This window comes from Aspergillus multicolor (assembly GCF_047715735.1).
Source record: "Aspergillus multicolor strain CBS 133.54 unplaced genomic scaffold BDW74scaffold_2, whole genome shotgun sequence".
In the NCBI taxonomy this organism is placed as follows: Eukaryota; Fungi; Ascomycota; class Eurotiomycetes; order Eurotiales; family Aspergillaceae; genus Aspergillus; species Aspergillus multicolor.
Window position 1 is genome coordinate 1,916,058 of NW_027395953.1, and position 21,524 is coordinate 1,937,581.

At 38.5% G+C, this 21,524-nt stretch overlaps 4 protein-coding genes across 4 annotated transcripts; 2 read left to right on the plus strand and 2 right to left on the minus strand.

The window, feature by feature from the left end:
• Positions 1–17: 17 nt before the first annotated feature.
• BDW74DRAFT_173746 (protein-arginine deiminase domain-containing protein) lies at positions 18–1,865 on the plus strand (the record flags this gene model as incomplete). The annotated part of the gene is made up of 1 exon (XM_073727860.1): positions 18–1,865. One exon carries the CDS (start codon positions 18–20, stop codon positions 1,863–1,865), a length of 1,848 nt encoding a protein of 615 aa, XP_073589015.1.
• A 245-nt stretch (positions 1,866–2,110) lies between these two features.
• On the minus strand, positions 2,111–3,067 carry BDW74DRAFT_173747 (arginase family protein; the record flags this gene model as incomplete). Its single annotated transcript, XM_073727861.1, has 1 exon — positions 2,111–3,067. One exon carries the CDS (start codon positions 3,065–3,067, stop codon positions 2,111–2,113), a length of 957 nt encoding a protein of 318 aa, XP_073589016.1.
• Positions 3,068–5,855: 2,788 nt separating this feature from the next.
• BDW74DRAFT_173748 (uncharacterized protein) lies at positions 5,856–7,108 on the plus strand (the record flags this gene model as incomplete). The annotated part of the gene is made up of 2 exons (XM_073727862.1): positions 5,856–5,957; positions 6,035–7,108. The coding sequence occupies 2 exons, from the start codon at positions 5,856–5,858 to the stop codon at positions 7,106–7,108; spliced, it is 1,176 nt and encodes a 391-aa protein (XP_073589017.1).
• A 413-nt stretch (positions 7,109–7,521) lies between these two features.
• Positions 7,522–8,866, minus strand: BDW74DRAFT_173749 (uncharacterized protein; the record flags this gene model as incomplete). The annotated part of the gene is made up of 4 exons (XM_073727863.1): positions 7,522–7,818; positions 7,894–8,468; positions 8,537–8,634; positions 8,781–8,866. The coding sequence occupies 4 exons, from the start codon at positions 8,864–8,866 to the stop codon at positions 7,522–7,524; spliced, it is 1,056 nt and encodes a 351-aa protein (XP_073589018.1).
• Positions 8,867–21,524: the final 12,658 nt, after the last annotated feature.

Below are 21,524 nucleotides of genomic sequence, written 5' to 3' on the forward strand. Positions count from 1 at the left end.
TCTTCAATTCCCTCATCATGCACAGAGCCGGTTTGCTCTCCCTGGCCCTGGCCAGCGCAGTCTCCTGCCTGCAGCCAGACATCCGCGCCGACTCCAATCGAGACGGTCTCGTCGACCTGGATGGCCTCTCAGACACACTCAACAAAGCCCTCTGGACTCCTCAGCACGGAGCCATCTTCCTCCCCAATATCGGCGACAAGCATCACCGCTGCACCATCACCGACAGCATCGGCAACCCCTGGAGCAACGATGAACTGGCCGCCTGCCACGACGCCTCGGGCGACCTACTTCTTGCACCTGAATACGTCGCGCCGCTCAGGACACTCCCGTTGAACGTGTCCGACCAGGCAACAGCTCGCATCTATGCAACTCCGCAAGCTGCATATGATCGTGTTCGACTGTTTGTGCTCGACGACCCCGACAACATCAACTCAACCCAGTCCTGGCGTCTCGTCGACCAGGAATTCTCCTTCAATTCCACGCAGCTACGCGACGGAATCACACTGGGTATCGACGGGCGCGAGCTCGTCACCGACGCCTCCATCTGGGACGGCTCCGTGCTCGTCAAGTTCGACGTAACCGAGGCCAACGGCATCCAAGCCTCCGACGCCGTAGCTCTACACATGGCCCCCGTGCTCACACACCACCACCTCCAAACAGTCGAAACCCTAATCAGCACATCACCCAGAACCTCAGACTCAGCCGCACACTCAACAGACCCCATCCAGAACAACTTCATCACGCAACTCGACACAGCCCGCGCCCAAGCAAACATCACCACGCCCCTCCTCCTCTTCAACACCTCATCCGACATCTGGGCGCAGGACTTCATCGAGCCCGCGTACGCCAGCATGCCAGGTGCACATGGACCCATCTCCATCCGCGTAATCCTGCGCTCCGCACAGTCAACCCGCACCGCCGGCCGCCAAGTCTTCACCCAGCTGCGTGGCCCAGGGGTCGGCGGATTCCAGCCTCTCACTGGCCCCAGCCGCTCGGGGCTCGGACACCGCGAGGTCAACAGCTTCGGGAACCTGGAGACCATTCCGTCGTATGTTTCTAAGCGTGGTGTTCCCTACCCCGCTGGCCGGATCATCATGGGCAGGCACTACGGCGAGTTGCCGGCGCAGTCGATGCTGGATTTTCTGCACGCGCAGCGTCTTCAAACTCCGTTGATCCTGGAGACCGGGTGGTTGCTTATCGGGCATGTCGATGAGTTTGTGCAGTTTTTGCCGTTTGGGAATGAGCTGGGTTTTACGGTTGGCATTGCGGATACAAGGCCTGCGCTTCAGCTTCTACGTACGCTGGAGAGGGGAGGGCATGGGAATATCTCGGCTATCAGCTTCGAGGCAGAAACGGATGAACCTGGCGAGAATTTGACGATCACGCAGCTCCTGTCTAACACCACCTTCCTAAACGCAAACGCCTACGCGCAACGGCACATCGACGCGAATCTGCAAGTCCTCCTCTCCGAGATCCCGCTTGCTGAAACCGACGTCCTGCGCATCCCAACCCTCTTCCGGGACTTTGACGCAGAGGGCTCTGCAATCTCAGCTCTCACGCAACCAGGGCCCGACGGACTCCCACCGCACACGCCACCCCCGATGTCCGGTGAACGGTTGATGATGGCGTTCTACCCGGCGGCCGTTAACGGTATTGTCCTGGGAGATCGGTATCTGGCTCCGAAGCCATGGGGTCCGGTGATTAATGGGAGGGATGTGCTGGAATCTGCGGTGGAGGAGGTCTATGGGAAAGCTGGGATGAGTGTGCGCTTTATCAATGACTACTTGAGTCATCATGTGGGCGCGGGGGAGATTCATTGTGGGAGTAATACGCTCAGGCAGATGGATGGGGTTTGGTGGGAGTGACTCTGCTGAAGCTTCCAAGTTGTACCTAGGGCTAATCTGATCGGTACAATAGGTATGCAGTAACCTCTATGCATGCCTGTGCCTGTGCTTCCGAGCAGCTGCCGGTGACAGGGGAAATTAAACCTACCTAGCCCTATGCAAGTTCTGGCGCCAGAATAAGCATATAGATGTCTACATGATATTCCATTCCTCCTACCATATGTACCCTATGTACCTACCTATAATACCTTAGGTAGAAATCCCCCTCAACGTCCCACCAACCCCCCACTCTCCACCATCGCCCTACAAAATGCAACAACAGCCCGAACCCCAATCTTCGCAATCCGATCCCCATCCCCATCCCCAGCATCCGGATCAAACGAGCAAACCGTCAACGACCTTGGCCTTGTCCCCATCCTCGGCACAAGATCCAAGCAGCCAACAAGCTCCTCCTCGAACAATCCACCCGGCGACGGATAATCATTCACCTTGCCCAAAGACTCATCCAGCACATCGAGGTCCAGATGCACCAAAGACGGCGCATATCGCTCTGCGTCTTTTTGCAGACGCCCCTTCAGCTCGGAGACATAGTCCACCCGCACATCCGTCCGCCCCCAGATAGCGTCCATGCCTGCGTTGATCACTCGCTGTCTCTGCACGGGACTCTGATCGCGCAGCCCAACGTACAAAAACCGTTGATCATAGCTAAGCGGCTTATATCCCGGAATCGAGCGCGATAGCGCCTTCCAGCTCTCCCCGCGCAGCATAGACAGCCCCATGGCATCGAGGTACCCGTTCTCATGCACATCCGGCGAATCCAGATCATCGTGGGCGTCGAAATAGATAAAGCCCAGCCCCTCATCTTCGAGGTCCTTCATGGTGCTACCTGCGCTGGCCTTCGCCGCATTCAGCCCACAAGCGGCCCCAACGCTGGCCATGCAATTCCCTGAGAGGATGAGTGGGAAAGTATTTTGCTCCACGGCTGCCGTTACGGCTAGAGAAATGCGCCGCATGATTTCGAAGCTGCGCCCGATCTCGCCTTCGTAGGCGTCCACCGGTGGGATTTCGGCCGTGTGCACTGTCAGCCCGAGATCTTGGAGGGCGTTGATGAGGCCGTGGGCGAGGAGGCGGGGTGGGCCATTGCCGACGCGGTGGTGACGGAGCCCGACGTGGTAGGGGGCGGAGATTATTGTGATGCCGGATGGGGTGGGGGTTTGAGGCATGGTAATAGTTTTCTGGAAGATGAGCTTGCGGGGTGAAGAGCGAGGTGAGCTGGAACATTTGTCAGGGAGACCCGACCTCGTACATATACCTCAGGGAGGTAAACGTCTGTCGTCACTGGGTGATTACCTAGGTACGGTGGTGCCGGGACAAACTGTGTCCGTAAACGTAATACTGCGTACTTGACCGGTGGCCGAATTGCATTATGCAGGTATTTGATGTAAAAGCTATTACGTTGACTGGATATTACGGGCTGGTACACGACCCACAGCGGAAGAGCATTATCCAGCCCCTCATCGAAATCTCCACCTGGAAGATGTTGGATGGAAGGGCATACTCTAAGTAATCAATCTATGTCCACCATCCGTACTTACTTCGATGATGTCCTCACCGTACTGGCGACCCTGAGCTTGACTCTCATAGACTACCTACCTAGGCATGCTAGCCGGGGTAGAGTAGCATAATCCACCAGAGCTACAATCACATGGGTCAATGAATGCAGGTGTAGGTAGGGCTTAGGGTTGTCGAGCGTCTCCACTAGGTACAGACAGGTATGGCAACGGCTACGGCGCAACCGCAACTGAACAACGACCGCTAGGCTGGTTTGTTGTAGTCTCTACTGGAGCCTCTCCTGTAGGTGATTGTAGCCAGATAGACTGTAGCCTATCTAGCAGTACTACCTTTAGGTCTCCTCGTCGGGGCCCGTCGCTTCATCCATCCATCCATCGACGTCGTGCCAGATATGTGTACTCAGACTGACCCAGAATAAGTCCATTGAGTAGGCAAGTGCCTAGAAAGAGAACACAATAAGTAGATTAAATAATCAGAAAGACCTCTTCGCCCTCTCCTGCTCGTTCTCAATTCTAGTAGGAGAGAACTAGGCACGGGCGGAGGTATCTTCGAGACCCATACACAGGTCTTCCCAGGCAAGTATGGGAGATTCTTCATACCAGACATGACAACAAGTTTCTTGCCCCCCAGCGCCAGCTTGCGCCCATCAGATGAGAAAGACATCGATGAAATCACCCTATCGTGGTCTAGTTGGTAAAAAGCCCGGTCGTGCCGTGTATCCCAGAACTGGAGAGTGTATTTGAACTGAGACCCATTGCGGGCTTTGATGTTGCGGACCAGGGTACTTCTATCGGGTGATAATGCCGCTGTGGATGGGTAGTTGTTGTCGCTCGCGTCTGGATCGTGCCTAATTGGGTGAATGACTGGAACAAGAACACATCTCCGTCAAAAGCGGCGGCGCTGGGGAACGTAGGGTGTATTAAAGGAGGCTACCCCGCTAAAAGTTGGGAGTTTGCTCACAGCGCCTGGTTTGGGGCGGATTTAGTTCTTGACTGCGTGAACAAAGGCATTCCAGGCTCATGTACGACAGTATTGACGGTCACTGGTAAAGGTAAAAAAGTATCATTGGTGGATGGGAAGCTGTGCCTCTAAATGGCTAGGCTTTGTGCAAAACATTGGACTTCCCGGAGCGCGTACCTCGAGGTCACCTATCCGAACCAGAGCAGTACATAAAACCTGCTGATAGGTCTGCGGTCGTAGCCAGAATGGCCGCGGGTACGTAGGTAGGCTATTCTAAACGGGGGTGGACGGGGGGTGGGGTGAAGGGGGAGGCAGAATGCACTCATCTGAGCAATACCATAGTGCAAAAGTGATGGTGGTTTGTTTCCAGGAGATGGTGACGATTGAAAGCTGGAAGAAAGTTAGGCGTTCCTTCCTCAACGAGATCCCTGACGTGACCTGGCAAGCTCTCACGGCAGGTACTACCCACAATGATTGTGGCACCTTTTATCATGGTGGGCACCGCTGGATCTGAGAATAACACCATGTGCCGCCATCAAACTATGGTATGGTAGCCATACAACCTGTGAGTATAGGTATTAGGTCTTCTCAACATGAATGCAGACTCCTCATGTCCTTGGGGCTATACAACCAAGCCCTGGTGTCGTATAAACCACACGCATGTATAATAACGCTAAAAGATAAGGTATCAAAGGATACACTGAATATATTCCATGCATAAGCGCTGATCATCAAATCTCTTCCAGGAGGGTCTGAGGGCGCTAGGGCATATACCGGGCCTTGGCCGGCATTCCGGGATAATGGATCCAGCTATTCAAAAACTGGGGTTACTTGGGTAGGTAGTTGTTCTTAACTCAGGACTGACAGTTCGGCTACACTATAGCAACTCTCCCAAAGACCATGGTATAGATGCTATATAACTTCCAGATACAGAGGTATAGGAGCTTAAGGTTTTAGGGTTAATCGCCCCCGCCAGTCCCAGTCCTCATAGGTAAGTACTATAAAAGTTGCTTTTCCCAAAAAAAGCCCAAGTATGTCCCCTCACGGTGATACCACGAGACACACCATTGATTAGTCGAGCAGTAAAGCCAAGAGATCTTTAGCTGAGCAGGGCACATGGCCTGATGTAACCCCCTTGTCGAAGAAAGCAGGCTGTGCGACGAGTTTGTCCGAGAAATGCCCGACCCCTGCAGACCTTGCCACTACTAACTCCCTTAGTGTGCCTTGTGAAGAAACCCCGCAATCCGGGGTTTCGTCCGGGGATACCAAGACTTATAGATTAATTTCGGAGCAGGAACGAATCGCAATAGATCTTGATATTGATTAGCATCCACCCATCGGATCCATATCAAACCCTCCTTGACTACCATACAGTATCTGGTTCTCCCTGGGACTATAAAGAAGTTAAATCTGGCAGGAATTGTCTATCAACAACTTTGGAAGGGACTAACTAGCTGCATACGCCCAAGATAGCTCATTATGGCAGCCCTCTTCGCCCTCTTCGCAGCCACCCTCATAACATCCGTCCACGGCCACGGCTACCTAACCATCCCATCCAGCCGCACACGCTTGGGCTTCGAGGTATACCACGTTCCCTACCCAACCATACTTGCCTCCTTATCCCTATCCCACCAACCCACCCACTAACCAGCTATCAGGCCGGCATCGACACCTGCCCCGAATGCTCCATCCTTGAGCCCGTCTCCGCCTGGCCCGACCTAACAGCCGCCCAGGTAGGACGCAGCGGACCCTGCGGGTACAACGCGCGCGTAAGCATCGACTACAACGCCCCCTCGTCCTCGGGTCTCTGGGGCACAGAGCCAGTGATCACATACACGTCCGGCTCAACCGTCGAAGTACAATGGTGCGTCGACGCAAACGGCGACCACGGGGGTATGTTCAGCTACGGGGTTTGTCAGGACCAAGAACTGGTTAATCTGTTTCTGACGCCTGGGTATATCCCCACCGAGGCTGAGAAGCAGGCTGCGGAGGACTGCTTTTTAGAGGGAGAGCTGAGCTGTACTGATGTTGAGGGCCAAGTTTGTGGGTATAGTCCGGACTGTGAACCGGATCAGCCCTGCTACCGGGACGACTGGTTCACGTGCAATAAATTCCAAACTGATGATGGGTCTATACGCGGGTGCCAGGGCGTTGACGGTGCGGCGCTGAACTCCTGTGCGACGACCATTGCGGGCGGGTATACGGTTACGAAACGCGTGAAGATCCCGGAGTATACTTCTGAGCATACACTGCTGCGGTTCCGGTGGAACTCGTTCCAGACGGCGCAGGTTTATCTGGGGTGTGCGGATATTGCGATTTTTGGTGGTGGGGATGGGACGACGAGCTCTGCGAGCACTTCTACGGCTACGTCTACTACTTCTACTTCGACTACTACTAGTACCTGCACGGCGACCGCATCATCCATCGCCGTGACCTTCGACGCCAAGGTGACGACCTCCTACGGCGAGAACGTCTATATCGTCGGCTCAAGCGCACAGCTCGGTTCATGGGATACAGCTGCTGCGGTCGCTCTGTCGGCGAGCAAGTATACCTCGTCGAACCCGATCTGGACGGTGACGCTTCAGATTCCTGTGGGATCTACGTTCGAGTACAAGTACATCAAGAAGGAGTCTGATGGGAGTGTTGTGTGGGAGAGTGACCCGAACAGAAGGTATACTGTTCCGAGTGGATGCGAGGGGGCAAGTGCTTCGCAAAGCGATGTTTGGCGGTAATGATGGATGTGATATATCGGTGTTCTCTTGATCATCTGTAGATTGAGTTTGATGGCCTTGAAGCTACAGTACGAGGTATGCGTATGCGATCTTCAATACACCCGAGAAGAAATAAACTTATGAAGCAAGGGGAAGAACCACCTGCATAAACAGAAAGAAAAGAAACCGAAACGCAGATGGAATCACAGAAAACAAACTAGAAAAAAAGCGACCCCGGTCCAAGAGGTAGTCGCAGAGCATATTAGTACCTAGGTACGCTCAATTCAATCGGAGCCCGGCTCCAGCTCACTACTGGTATCCTGCAGGCGTCATCGTCAGCCCCAGTCCGCGATCTCTCTCTCTATGCTGGCCGCGCGAGAAAGTGATTTGAAGCATGGTAGGTATAGAAGGCATCATAGATAACACAGGCAGGTTTAACTAACCTCTACATCGATATAAGCCCCCAAACGGGTGGCGAGCTGAGCCTCCATCAGCTCGGCCGCATCCTCGTGCTCCATAATAGCGTTCGTATTATCATAGTCGTCATCGCCTAGATCCCAGCTGGGCTCGCCAGCCCCGCGCATGTGCTTCAGAATGCACTGTTGGAAGTGCCAGCGGAGGCAATGATCGCTCACGCGGTGATTCACATTGCCTTGTCTGGTCGAGGCACTCAAGGATCGCCCGCCGACACCGTAAGTGTCTGTGGCAAAGACAACCACACGATAACTGTCCTATGAAGGTTCAGGGAGCTGGTTAACGTTTTGTGGTTCATTTATTCAGTCAGAAAACCAAATGGAAGCACTTACGTCCGGGTCCACCCCAATATTATAAGAATCAAAGGCAGTATGGATATGGCTGAGCAATAAGAGGCCGTTCTGGGCAGAGAAAAGCCCATTGGGGGCAATGGCCGGTGCAGGGCTCGCGTCCGTGAGCCATGCTTGCTGCAGGGTTCTTCTGGCCCATTCGCTCTGCCTGGCAACGGGGTAAATGTGGGCAGCAGCAAGGCCCTCGAAATTGGTTTCCGGAGGAGCCTGATAGCCAGAAATGGCGCATCTGCCGCCGTCACGGTTCCGAAGAGTGACCCGAAAGTGCCTCTGATTGCTTCGCAGTTGCGATGTTGGGGTTTGGTGGCTGGGCACTCGACGCTGCACTCGGTCTGCCCGCAGTGAGAGGGGTATCTGTTGCCTCTGGGGCCCCAAAATCACGTAGCGGCCCGTTTGCATGGTTCCTGAGTCCCTGGCGACCATGTCTCGTGCTTGGTGGTTGTGCTCCAAGACATAAAGTCGCCATTGCGAGCTCTGAGCCGGGACGGCAATTAAACACGCGACGTAGGTCTGAAATTGGACATTCGTGACCCGAGGAGGATTATTCAGGTACATTCCTGGGAGCGGAGATTCTTCAGCTACCTAGGTTGGGTATTGAGGTTGGCGATATGGTAGAGTCGCTTACCTCCCAGATACTCGCCATTGCCAGCAAATACGTGGACATTTCGGCGATTAAACGTCGTGGGTGTCTCCCAAGCCCGAAAGGCGGATGTGCTGGCAACTCTTGAAGATAGGAGGTTAAAAAATGGAGCTTATTGAGGGGCAAAGTTCTCAACTCTTTATCGGACAAGAATGTGTTATGAGGACGGAAGGAAAGACCTTGGAAGAAAGAGTAGCAGGGCGGTTGGTCGGTTACTATGGTAACTTACTCCTTTGGTACTTCCTCACCCCGCAAGTCACTCAATGCTAATCGGGCAGGACGGAACTGAGCTTTAGCAGCTTGGAAGCTCTCCATCATGATAGAAGCAGAGAGGTACCATAGTATTCAGCATGATACCTGTACCATATACCTAATCTTGGGCTCGAGGGGCTGACTTACCATCTCGGTGACGTCTTCCGAAAGTTAATTCTTACTAAACAATTGCTCAGTGAACTATCCAAAAGGAGTATACTGCCTTGCAACTAGATTCAGTTTGTTATTCAACTAGGCACCAGCTTCTCGGCTTATACAGAACTGCCATACGATGATCAGAACGCGAGGTGTTGGCCAATCTATGGTTATGGCTATGGTAAGGTTGTGGGTACATGTAGCCGTGGATCTACCACATCTACTAGTACAGGGGGCCCATCTTGCCATACTGTGCTAGCCAGAACGAAATAGGGACCATGTATACCTTCATTGTATATTTAAAGACTTAGATTTGAATAACTTATATTTTTATATGAATTTACTTTATTGAAGAAGTAAGCACATATGACCACAGGGTGTGGAGAACAGGGCTTCCCGTCCGCTTAGCCGTACTTAAGCCATAATTATTAATATGGCCAGAAGTAAAACAAGCCCTGAGTGTGTTATTATTTTTAGGGGTAATAAATGCTAAGACTTAGGTAAGTGCAGGTAAGAGGTATTAATAAGATAAGGATATTACTCACTTGGGTAAGGAAAGGTAAGGAAAGGTAAGAAGGGTAAAAAAATTAAAATTTAAGCTATTACTTTAATTACTTTAAGCCTAAAATAAATAGCAAGGGCTTTTTTTACTTTTATTTAATACTTTTTAGCTATATATAAGATTTTTTTATTTTTACTTTATTTATAGTCTTCCCTTTCTTATTACTCACGTGACTAAATAGCCCTATTTAAAAAGAAATTAAAATATAAAAAGCTTAAACTGCTCTAAAAGTTAGTGAAATTATATAAATTTATAAAAGAATACTAAAAGGACTGTATTAATAAAAAAATATTATTAATTATAAAAAAAGGTCTCCGGCTACTAATAAAAGGTATAAATATGCTATTAATAATTAAAGAATATAAGTTTAGTTAACCCTAAAGTTAAAAATATTAAAAAGTTAATTATTATAATAAAATAAATAAATGCTATTAAGGAACTAGCCTGAGGATTAGTACTTTAAGGTAAATAACCCTTATTTTTTATTTAAGTTTTTAAATTATTTATAAAAAGCTATATTATACTTTATAAAAGCTTTTTATTAAGTTAGCATAATGTCCTGTAAAATCTCTCCTGTTTTATAAGGAAATAAAAAAGGGCAAGGTTAATTATATTATTAAATAATTTTAAAAATAATACTTATAATATTTATTTATTATTTCCCCCTATTAATTTATATTTATTTTAATAATTATAGTATATTAAGAATAAACTTACTCCTAAGTACAGGCTTAGTACTAAACATAAAAAAAGTTCCCTGTAATTAAGGTTAACCTTAATATTTTTATTAAGCATTTTTATAAGAATAATTAGCATGACTATGTTTATAAGTATTATTACTTTTAATAGGCCTTTGGCCTATTATTATTTTCTTTTTTAAAGCTAGAGCAGGTGCCATTATTAAGTCTAGTGCCTATTAAAAGACTAATAAGGCTTTATACTACCAGGTAATTAGTGTGTTTATTATAAGAAGCAAGTTGTGTGTTAACACTATCTTTAAAGTATCTCTTGTCAGGGAACACGGCCAGCGCGGGCTGATGTCAACCAATGGATTTGTTACAACAATACAGTGTGACTAATTGTCACGTTAGGAACCGGAGTCGCGGGATATTCTAATTTAATTATAGCGGATACTATAATACTATAAGGTCCTTGGCCTTAGAAGGGGTCTGCGAATAGTGTGAAAGGGTGTAATATACCTAAAAGAATAAGAATAAAAGGATTTAAAAGCCTTTTTTTTTAAAAACTAGCTTTATTATAAAATTAATACTAAGAATTAAAACTCTCCCCTTATAAAAAACAGGTATTTTTTATATATATTAAGTTAGCACGGGTGCTAACTTAGCCTATTCATGGAAGATCCTCCGCGGATATCTCTTAAGTTCTTGTGGAAGGGCTATGTATAATTTCATGGGCCTTACAACTAGGATAAAAGGAACTATAGTTATATTAGTTAATATAAGGCTATAAAGCGGGTGCTTTAATAGGATATAATAAAGATTATATTAGGTGCTTATAATAATTTAATTTAATTATATATTTAAAGGACTATCTTTACAGTATTAAATAGTTTTAGTTATTATTTATTATCTTTAGAAACCAAGCTACCTTACCTTTTAGTTTCTATTTAGTCTTCTATATAAGCTCTTTAACCTTAAGACTTATATCTTCTACTCTTGCGCACAGAATATCCTTAAATCTCACCGGTTTAAGACGGATCGGCAGGCTTTTCTGACAGATTGTTATTATGGTAATAGTTTTTATACAGGTAACCAAACATAAAATAATAATTTCTCTTCCTTAACCCCTCTTCTTTTCTTTTTTATATTCTCTCTAAAATAAACATATCCTGTTTTTATTTACCTCGCAAGCGTTTCCATCTTAATTTTATTATTAATCTTCTTTATTTCACCATTATTATGGCCCCGAAGCACAAGAGAGATGTTATTAAGATTTTAGTTATTTTAAAAATTTACTAGTGCCTTTATTATTTTTATACTGTTTTAGCAGTAATAAACCCTAAAGATGCCTTTAAACCCTTCTTCTGGTAAGTACCCCTTTATTTTATGTTATTTAGGTACTAATACGCAAGGTCTTAGACTAAATTAATAATAGTAAGCAACACTGCTAATTTAGCTAGCCTCTTAATCTAGTATCACGGGTTTTGGCCCCGACCTGATGGCAAAGAGGCTAAGAAGGATAAGATAACTTAAAATAATAAGTTACTACTTAATATTTACTAAGTAATATTTCACTTTCTTAAAGCCTTTAAATTTATTAAAAAGGCATATAAAAAAGGTTTAGTCTGGTAATAAAAACTAAGAAGGATCTTGGCAAAAATATTATATAATATTATAAAAAAACTTTATTATATTATGCCCTTTTTTATTATATTCCAGCTCTGGATTACTTGGCCTTTAAGAAGAAAAATATTACTTATATTATTAATATTTATTTTTATTTTATTAAGGGTAACAGCGGTTTTACCTAGTAAATTATAATAAAAAGGCGCTTTTTTATTAAGGTTATTAAGATAATTTATAACTTTTATTTTAAAAAGGAGAATATTATAGTTTATATTAAGAAAATAAAGGTCTTATTTCTTATTTTTATTTAGAATATTTAGGCTTTATTTTAAGCCTTTTAGTTATTTTTACTTTAAATTTTATATATATTTAGTATATAGCGGTAATACCCTCTGTTCTTGCTCCTTAGGAGCTTAAGATTTATTTTACTTTTGGCTATTTTTTAGCAAGCTTGCTTTATTATTTTAAAAAGTTTTTATATTATTATATAATTACCGCGGTGGCTTCCCGGCTCTGTTTAGGGTTTATCCCCTTTAGTAAATAATACTTTTTTACTTTCTTTTTAGTGCTTTTCCTTTTATAGGGGCTTGTAGATGCGTAAGGCTTATTATAAATTATAAAAATTTTTAATTTTATAGCTAAGATAGTGATTTTTTAGTATTATTTTAGCAAGGTCTTCCGTGGCATGCATAATCTTATTTTACTACCTTTTTAAAATGATTTTCCCTTTAGCATTTCTTTTTATATTTTTATATTAAATCCAGAGTATTAATGTCCTTAATTAGTACCTATTAATTATACTTAAAAGGCTAATTTTTCCACTTTACTAAGTATAAATCTTTATTTTTAATAATATCTTAGGCTATAATATTATTAATTTCCTATTTTTTATTCTTTTTAAGTTCTAGCATCGCGTTAGTATTTATTTTAGCCTTGCCATGGCTTAAGCAGGGAAATATAAAAAATATTATAAATTAATTATATTTTTAGGTAAATATAGGTAATAAGGATTTATTTTAATTTTATTAAAAATATAAAATAGTTTAATAAATTTTAGCTTAAGCTTAGCAGGAACTTTAAGCCTTAAATTTTTAATATTAAGCTTAACTTATTATTTTAGTGTAAAATTTATATCTTTTTAATACTAATTATAATATTCTTAGTATTATTTTATATTCTTTTCCTATTCTTCGTCACACTTGTAATAAATTTTATTTAATTTATTAATTCTTGTTAATACTGCCAGTATCTCCGTCCGCCAAGGCTTGTTTATGAGCTATATAATAAGTTCAGGGTCTTAACTAATAACCACCTAATAAGGTAAATATACTAATAATGCTATTCCAGGCATTATTACATGCAAATTATGCTGTATTTAATAGATTTAGCCAGACAAGTTAGTTTTTAGCGCAGAAACACTGTAAATATTATTTTAAAACCTGATTTATTCGCTTGGTTTGGCCGTTGGTTTAGGGGTGGAATGCTGTTAATAAATAAATTTTAGTTTAGTAGTGAAACTGTAGTTTTCCCCAGTATTTACTAGTAAATAAGGAATCTTAATTTAATATAATACCTCTAGGTTGACCCCATTTTAAAACCCATTATTAATAAAACACTTTAATAAGTTTATGTGCTTGGATTAAGGTAGAAACAGGAATAAATTAGGACTATTTAAAGTAATAATTTATAATTATAAAGATTATATTAACATGCTTTTTTTAGTATGTTATTAGGGGTAGTCTGGTAATAAAATCCATGCTAATTTATTTAAAAGGGCGTGTTAGTTTTGGTAAGGGTTAAAGATTTTTATATAGATAGTGTTATGGCGTAATAGTGTATTAGTAATTAAGGCAGGAATAAGTATAAAACTTAATTATTAATTTTATCCTGCTTTTAAAAAAAACTTTTATTTAACTAGTATTTTAGTTTATTTAGCTATAAAATATCTTGTAATAGGGTTATTATAATAAGCTTAAATAATCTTAATTCTTAGTATTTAATTTAATGGTATATATATTTAGTCCTTAAACAGGAGTAATTTATTTTTTTATATAAATTAATTCTTAAGCCTAGGTATCTTAGCCTTTAAGCTTGTAATTTAGTCCTTAGTCTAGTTATCTTTGGACTGTGATACTTAAACTAACTTTATTAAATAATTTAATGCTTGCTTAAAGTAAACATCCTTAATAATATAGGTATTTTAAATAAGGTAATAAGGTAGGACCTAATTTTGCTTAAGGTTAAACTAAATATTTACTATATTATAATTATTAAACTTTAGATTTACTTCTGATTTAGTCTTAAAATTAAAAGGATTATTATAAATATTGTGTTTTTTTAACTTTTTATATTTTAAACCTTAATAATAGGTTTTTAAGAAGAATCTAGTTCCTTATTTTAGATTAAATTTTAAATAATAATAATTTATACCTTTATTTTGCTAGTTAAACATTACTGGATTAAGGCCAAAAAATCTTTTTTTAATATTTAGTACACATTCTTCTTATACTTTTTAAAAGGAGTATTTGCAGGGTTCTTTTTCCCTGGATAATAAAAAATAATAAAATTATAAGAAGCAAGATTTATATATTATTTTACTTGTTTTTTATTATACTTACACTACTACATAAAAGAATAAAGATTTGCATGGTTTAACTATACTATAATAGTATAAGAAGATCCTTCTAAATACTGTCTTTAATAATAAAATTATTAAATAATAGTAAAAAGCTCCTTATTTAAAATTAACTAATAAATTTCTGCTCCAGTGAATTTATATCAGCAAAATATAACAGGGTGCTATTTTTTAGTATTATCTAGTTATAAATAAATCCCTGCTATTTTGCTTATACTAGCATTAACCTTTAATTAGCCTTTTTACTTAGGATTAAAATATTTTAATAAAGCTATTATTATAAAAGTATTAAGTAGGGAGTAAAATGCTTGTTTTTTAGGGTTCTTAAAATATAAAGGGCCTACTTTTTTTTTTTTTGTATTTTTTTTATTAAATTTATTAATAAAAGGACTTTTCTTAGAAAATTATAAATAAATTAATAATAAAAGTTTATAAAACCTAAAAATAACTATAAAGCTTTATAAGAACAAGGTTCTTCCCAGGATATTATAGTAATAACTTAATCCAGGTTTATTTTAATACTATTTTAGTTAATTATAAATCCTAGAAATTCCACCTCTTTCTTAAAAAATAAATATTTTTTTAAATTTATAAATAACTTAGCTTTTCGCAGGCGTTTTAAGACCTGTTTTACATGTTTAACATGGGATTTTTAGTTAAAGAAAAAGATTAAAATATTATTAAGATATATAACGCAAAAATAATCTAAAATATTATATAATATAAAATATATATAACTTTAAAATATAGCAGGGGCATTTATTAAATTAAAAGGTATAATAATATATTTAAAGTATTTATATTAGCACTAAAAAGCTGTCTTTTAGCGGTCTTCTTTTTTAACTTAAATATAATAGTAGGCATCTTTTAAGTTAATTTTAGTAAATTAAGTTACTTTAGATAGGTAATTAAGGATTTTTAAAATTAAAGGTAAAGGGTATTAATTTTTAACCATTATTTTATTTAATCCCTAATAATCCACACATAGTTATAATCCTTTATTCTTTTTAGGTATAAAAAGGATAGGTGCTCCTACTAAACTTTTAAAGGGTTAGATTTTTTTATATTTAATATTTTTATTAATATATTAGTGTAATACTATTAATTTAGCAGGAGAAAGAGGGTAGATTAGTTTATAAGGTGGAAATTATTTATTTATTATTATAATTCCATGTGTTGGCACTAATTTTAATAATATTATTTTTGCTTTATAGGAAGAGAATATATTATAAAACATGTTAAGTTTAATAGGTAAACTCTTAGTTTAATTTATTTTTTTAGCTTTTCTCATTCCTTCCGGAAGCGGAATAACGGCAAATACATAAGCTTGGTTTTAACACACTTTTATAAACTTATATTAGCTTAGGAGCAAATACTTTATTACTTTATTTTTAAACTATTATTAACCTGTAAATATATAAATATATAGTGCCCGAATTATGGTATTTAATAAAATAATTAGGCATTTATAATTAATTTACTTAACTCCCACACATGGCCTTATAAAGTTTTTTATTATTTTTCTAGAGTTAGTAATCTTTAAAGGTACTTTTTATACTTTATTAATTTAGTTTTTCCTCCCACTGTATCCTGCCATGATAGGGCATGATAGTTTTTCTTAATTTAAGCATGCTTGTTTTATAAAGTCTAAATTAATTATATTTACTTAAGCACAGGTGTTAATATCCACTGTTATCTTAATATTTTTTAAGGGTTTTTATAATTACTTTAGTTTATAAATACTTACCTGTTTTTATTTAGGGATATTAAACTAAAGTCTAAGACCCTACTTTAGCTTCTTATTATTTTTTTCTTAATCTTTACCTATTTTATTATCCTAATCCATGAATTTATCTGGTTCTTTCTTTTTATATTTATTATATTTATTTTATTCTGGGTCTTTTGCAATGGTTTCTTAAATATTTACTTTTTAGTTAGGATTTTATGGTTAATAGTTTAAATTCTTTAGAAAATTAGGGCATTCTGGCATAATATATCCTTTTTTTTTATATCTAAAACATGTGTATTTTTTATTTTAGTCTTAATTTAGTATTATTCTACCTTACTCTTGTAAATATCCTTTTTTAAATAATTATCCCTAATTTTAATTTAAAATTCTTCCTTAAAGGCCTTAGTTTATTATAAATTCTTAATCTTATTATCTCCTAGATTATAATCCTTCTCGGCTAATCCTTCTTGGGCCAGGCCCGTTTCTGTCTTAATTAAATGCCATTTTTATCTTATTATAATAAGATATAATTTAAGGTTAAAGATGCTGCATTCTTAACCAGAATTAAAAGGTAATTTAAACCAGTTTATCTCAGGTTTCTGGTAATTTTTTTAAATTATAGTTATAAATTTTATCTCTTAGGCTTGGCTAAAGTTTACTAAAATATCTTTATACTTAAACCTTCTCTGTATCTTAATTAAAATATTATTTTAATATACCTAAATAGTTAGCAAAATCACGGGGATCTTAATCCTTTTTTTAATAAGTTATTTCTAGCTTTACTATTATATCTAGTAAGCTTATTATTAAACTCCTAAGAATGCTAGCAGTCCATTCTTATAAATATTTTTATAATAAATTCTTGCTTGCATCCTTTATATTTTTTAGTTTATTAGTATAATATTTCTAATTACTTTTACATGCTTAATCTATATGGACCAAAGCACCTAAGATTCTCTATTAATTTATCCTATACTTACCCGGAGCTCCTTTAAAATTTAATTCTAAAGTACTAAGCCAGTCTAATTATTACTACAGGCTAAAATTAATAATATACTTAGGGATACTTTTATTCTTAATTCTTTCTTTTTTTTTTAAACTCCCTTTTTTATATTAGCAGTGTTTTGGTGTTAATTCTCTTGCTAAATATTATTATTTTAATTATTTAATATACTATTTTATTTCTTAAAGTTATTATTCTTGTTATTAAATTTAGTCCCTATTTAATATTATATTAGGACTAATTTAAGGATGTTTATGCTTTAATAATTTATCTTCTTTTATAGTTTTATATATAGGTAAACCATGGGAGTATAATAGTCCCTTATTAAGATTATTTTTATGGTAAATACTTTTTAAATTTATAGTTAAATAGCTAGGTAGCATAGTATCTCTCTGTAGGTAGCTTAAAATAAAGAGTTAGAATTATAACAGCCTAGGGTATAAAGCCAGGTATAAAGTAGAATATTAAGAAAAAGGGGGTGGAATGGTGGTTAATCTTTAGGTTGCATATTATAAAGACTAACTCTTGGCTAACTAAGCTACGCTAAGGGTTGGCCTTAAATATATAAGGAGAATTAGTTGTGATGTCACAGTGTTCTGTTCTCTGTACGTTATTAAACCTCCTTCGCCGCCTGAGGCTGACATATTTCATGAACAAGTTATTACTATAAATCCTGGAATCTACGCATAATTAGTCTGTAACTACTAGACTAACTATATAGAGTACTGCTACTAATCTGCTGATAAGGAAGACACTAACTTATTTAGGTTAGATTTATTACTTTTTTAACGTGATAAATAACTGCCTTTATCTACTGATAAACTTCTATTCTTACATGTTCTACTTATAAAGAGATTGTTTGCCTCGCGCGGTGCTAATAAATTAATAATAAGATAATTAATTATTACTAGACGTAGTAAACCTTGTTATCTCCCTACTAATACTTGATTCTTGAACTAAATTATTTCAAGTGATTAGTTAAAAATATTTATATAAGGTATTTATTTCTTAATAATTCGCGCCCCTCCTAGCAACTTTGCCCCCCTCCTAGCAACTTTGCCCCCCTCCTAGTAACTACCTATAAGGTCCTTGGCCTTAGAAGGGGTCTGCGAATAGTGTGAAAGGGTGTAATACACCTAAAAGGATAAGAATAAAAGGGTTTAGAAGCCTTTCTCTAGAAACTAGCTTTATTATAAGATTAACACTAAAAATTAAAACTCTTCCCTTGTAAAGGACAGGTATCCTTCATGCACGCTAAGTTAGTATAAGTATTAACTTAGCCTATTTGCAAAGAATCCTCCGCGGATATCTCTAAGTTCTTATAAAAGGGCTATATATAATATTATAGGCCTTATAACTGCCCCTCCCCTTTTACAGCCTTGGTTTCTTAAGGCCTATATTCTTGTAGTTTTTATAACTAGCTTAAATATCCTAAAGCACCCTTAAAAAACCTCCGCGGTAGCCTAAAAAAAAACCCTTTACAAGAGAAAAAAATTCTTATTATATAATAAAAAAAAGGTATACTTTCTAATATACTACCGCCCTTATAACCCTTTATACACAGTTTTAAAAGCTTTTTTTAATTATATTAAGTTCTTATAAGTGCCCTTTCCTAAAGTATTAGGCCTTGCCCTGCAAGATTATTTATTTTCTTATATATTAAGATTCCTTGTAAATTATAAACATGTATTATTATTACAGGTGCCTTAGTATATCTAATTATTTTTATATATTCTCTTGCACCCTAAGTATAATACTTCCGCGAGCATAGTCTTTGTAGGATAAAGATTATTTTAATATTATAAACCTTATAAAAATCCTGCTAGGTGTCCTGTACTTCCAGCCCCCCTCCTGCTTTATATATTATCCAGGAAGTTTAGCAAGAAAATTAAAAGGCTATAATTCTTATAATAACACCTGCTGGCTATACTTATTATTACCTGCAGGAGAAATATTATTCCAGGTTATTTCTTTTATATTAGTTTTTAATACTAAAATACCCTCTTATTCTCTCCCTTCTCTTTTTTTTTTTCCTTTTTAATAACACACTTTAAGAACTCTGTAAGTATAGCCATTTTTTTATAAATTTTTTATTATTATTTATCCTATATTATTTTTAGGTTATTTTTAAAAGGTCCTCCTGGTTCTTAACCCTTTTATAACCATAACTTGTAAGGTCTTCCAGGCGCCCATAAGTAACATGCTTTAGTATCTTTACCCTTATATTTTTTTTACCTTTTATTATATATTTCTTACTTTAAAATTACTATATAAGGTTCTCCTGGCTCTTAGCCACCTGTTAGCTTTAACAAGTAAAATCTTGTGGATACTCTTAAGTAACATACTCCAGCATTACACTCTCTTACTTTACTTTTATAGCCCTCGCAAGCAGGTAATTACTAACTTATATATAAATCTTTAAGCTATTAAAAATGCCTCCTGCTACCACCGCTTAACTCCTTATTCTTTACGTGAGACTGGGTAGTCTGGTCAGGCACTGCGGGCTTATGTTCTGGTGGATAATCACTGGTTAATTCGCCCGCAGAGCCTTCTCCTGTAAAGATAATAGGCTTTATTCCCTGTGCCCATAAGGCATACGCGTATAATGGCAATTTTCATGAAGAATAATTAAGTGTTAATTTAAAAGGGGAGGATGCTGTTAGTTAGGTTTATAAAGAATATTTTTACCTTATTTTTATTTTTTTTATTTTAAATAAGATTTTTTTCCCCTCTTGCTATATACTCCTTATATACCTGTAAGTGCTTTAAGTTTCTAACTAGCTTCTTTATAATTATCTTATATCTTAACTACTTTACTTAAAGCCACTTGGGATTTTTAATACCTAGACCCAGAATATCCTCTATATAATACTTTTTTTTATTTTTATTTATAAACCTGGTTTTATAACACTCACAAGTGTTTACTCCCTTTATCTCCTCATGTTCGCGGAGCATGAATATATAAAATATATTATATATACAAAGACCAGCTAGTAAAGCCATATAATAAGCATTTTATTTTATTTACTTCACCACCCTCCGCGGACTAGACCGGAGCTAATCTAACTTCTGGTTTGGCCTTATCCGTGACTAATTTATATTGCTAATCTAAACATAGTTACTAACCTAAAAGGTTCTCGCGACCCTTTTTACATTATAATACTTTATTTATAAGGCCTAAGCAGCTTTAATACCCTTCCTGGCCTCCTCGCGGATCTCCTAAAGGTATCTTGTCTAGTTAGACACCTTATAGGACACCTTATCCCCTAGTTCCAAGTCTAGTGCAATAACCCTGGGATTTATTTTATATACCATGTAAAACAGTGTATCCTAAATAAATGCCTGCCGCGAGTTATTATATATAAACTCCGCAAGAGGTAGATAATTAACCTAATTATCCTGTAAGAAGTTAATATATCCTTACAAGAATTACTTTAAAATATTATTTAAGTATTTTATTTAGCCATTTATTTATAAATAATATACAGTACTTATTAAGTGCTTTACCAAGATATAATATATAAAGTCTAACTAAAACCCCTTTATAAAGATACTCCCATAGTTTATTATAATATTTACAGGCACGCCATGCAACCAGAATATCTTATAAATCACTAGGTAAGCTAGTTCATGGCCCTTAATTAACTTTTTTATGGGGATAAAGTAAGCCATCTTACTTATCTAATCCACCATTACTAAAACAGTATTATATACCTCCCGCAAGCTATTAAAATCTTTTATTTTAATACTTGCAGGCAGGTTTATAATAAAATCCATGCTAATTTATTCCCAGGGCTCCGTGGGTACTAGCAAAGGCTAAAGTAAGCCTTATTACTTATTATAAATTACCCTTAAACCCTAGTAAATACTACATAACTTATAGTACTGTAAGAAGCAGGTTCCCTGATGAATTAAAATCAATGTATCTGCGATACCAGCTTAGGGAAAGGAGGAAGTAAAGGCGTTTAATAAGAACCCAGTTTATTATATAGATTAATACTAAAGATTAGAATTCCCCCTTCGCGGGGATCTGTCTTTAGTGCGCGCTTAGTTAGCGCTTGGAGGGTGCCTTAGGCATTCACGGATGGTAGGTAGGTGTTATGGTAAGCGTGGCCTTACAATTACCCTCCCCCCTCGCAGGCCTTGGTCCCCAAGGCCGGGGTAAGCAGTACTAACTTCCTTAGATATATGCATGCAAGCGCTGGTAAAAACCCTCCACGGTAGTAAAACCTTCTTTATGGGCGGGAAACCTGTTACAGTGTAGGGAAAAGGCCTTTTTACTAGTAACTATTACTCTTCACGGACCTCCGCGGTCCCTAAGTTCTTTAAC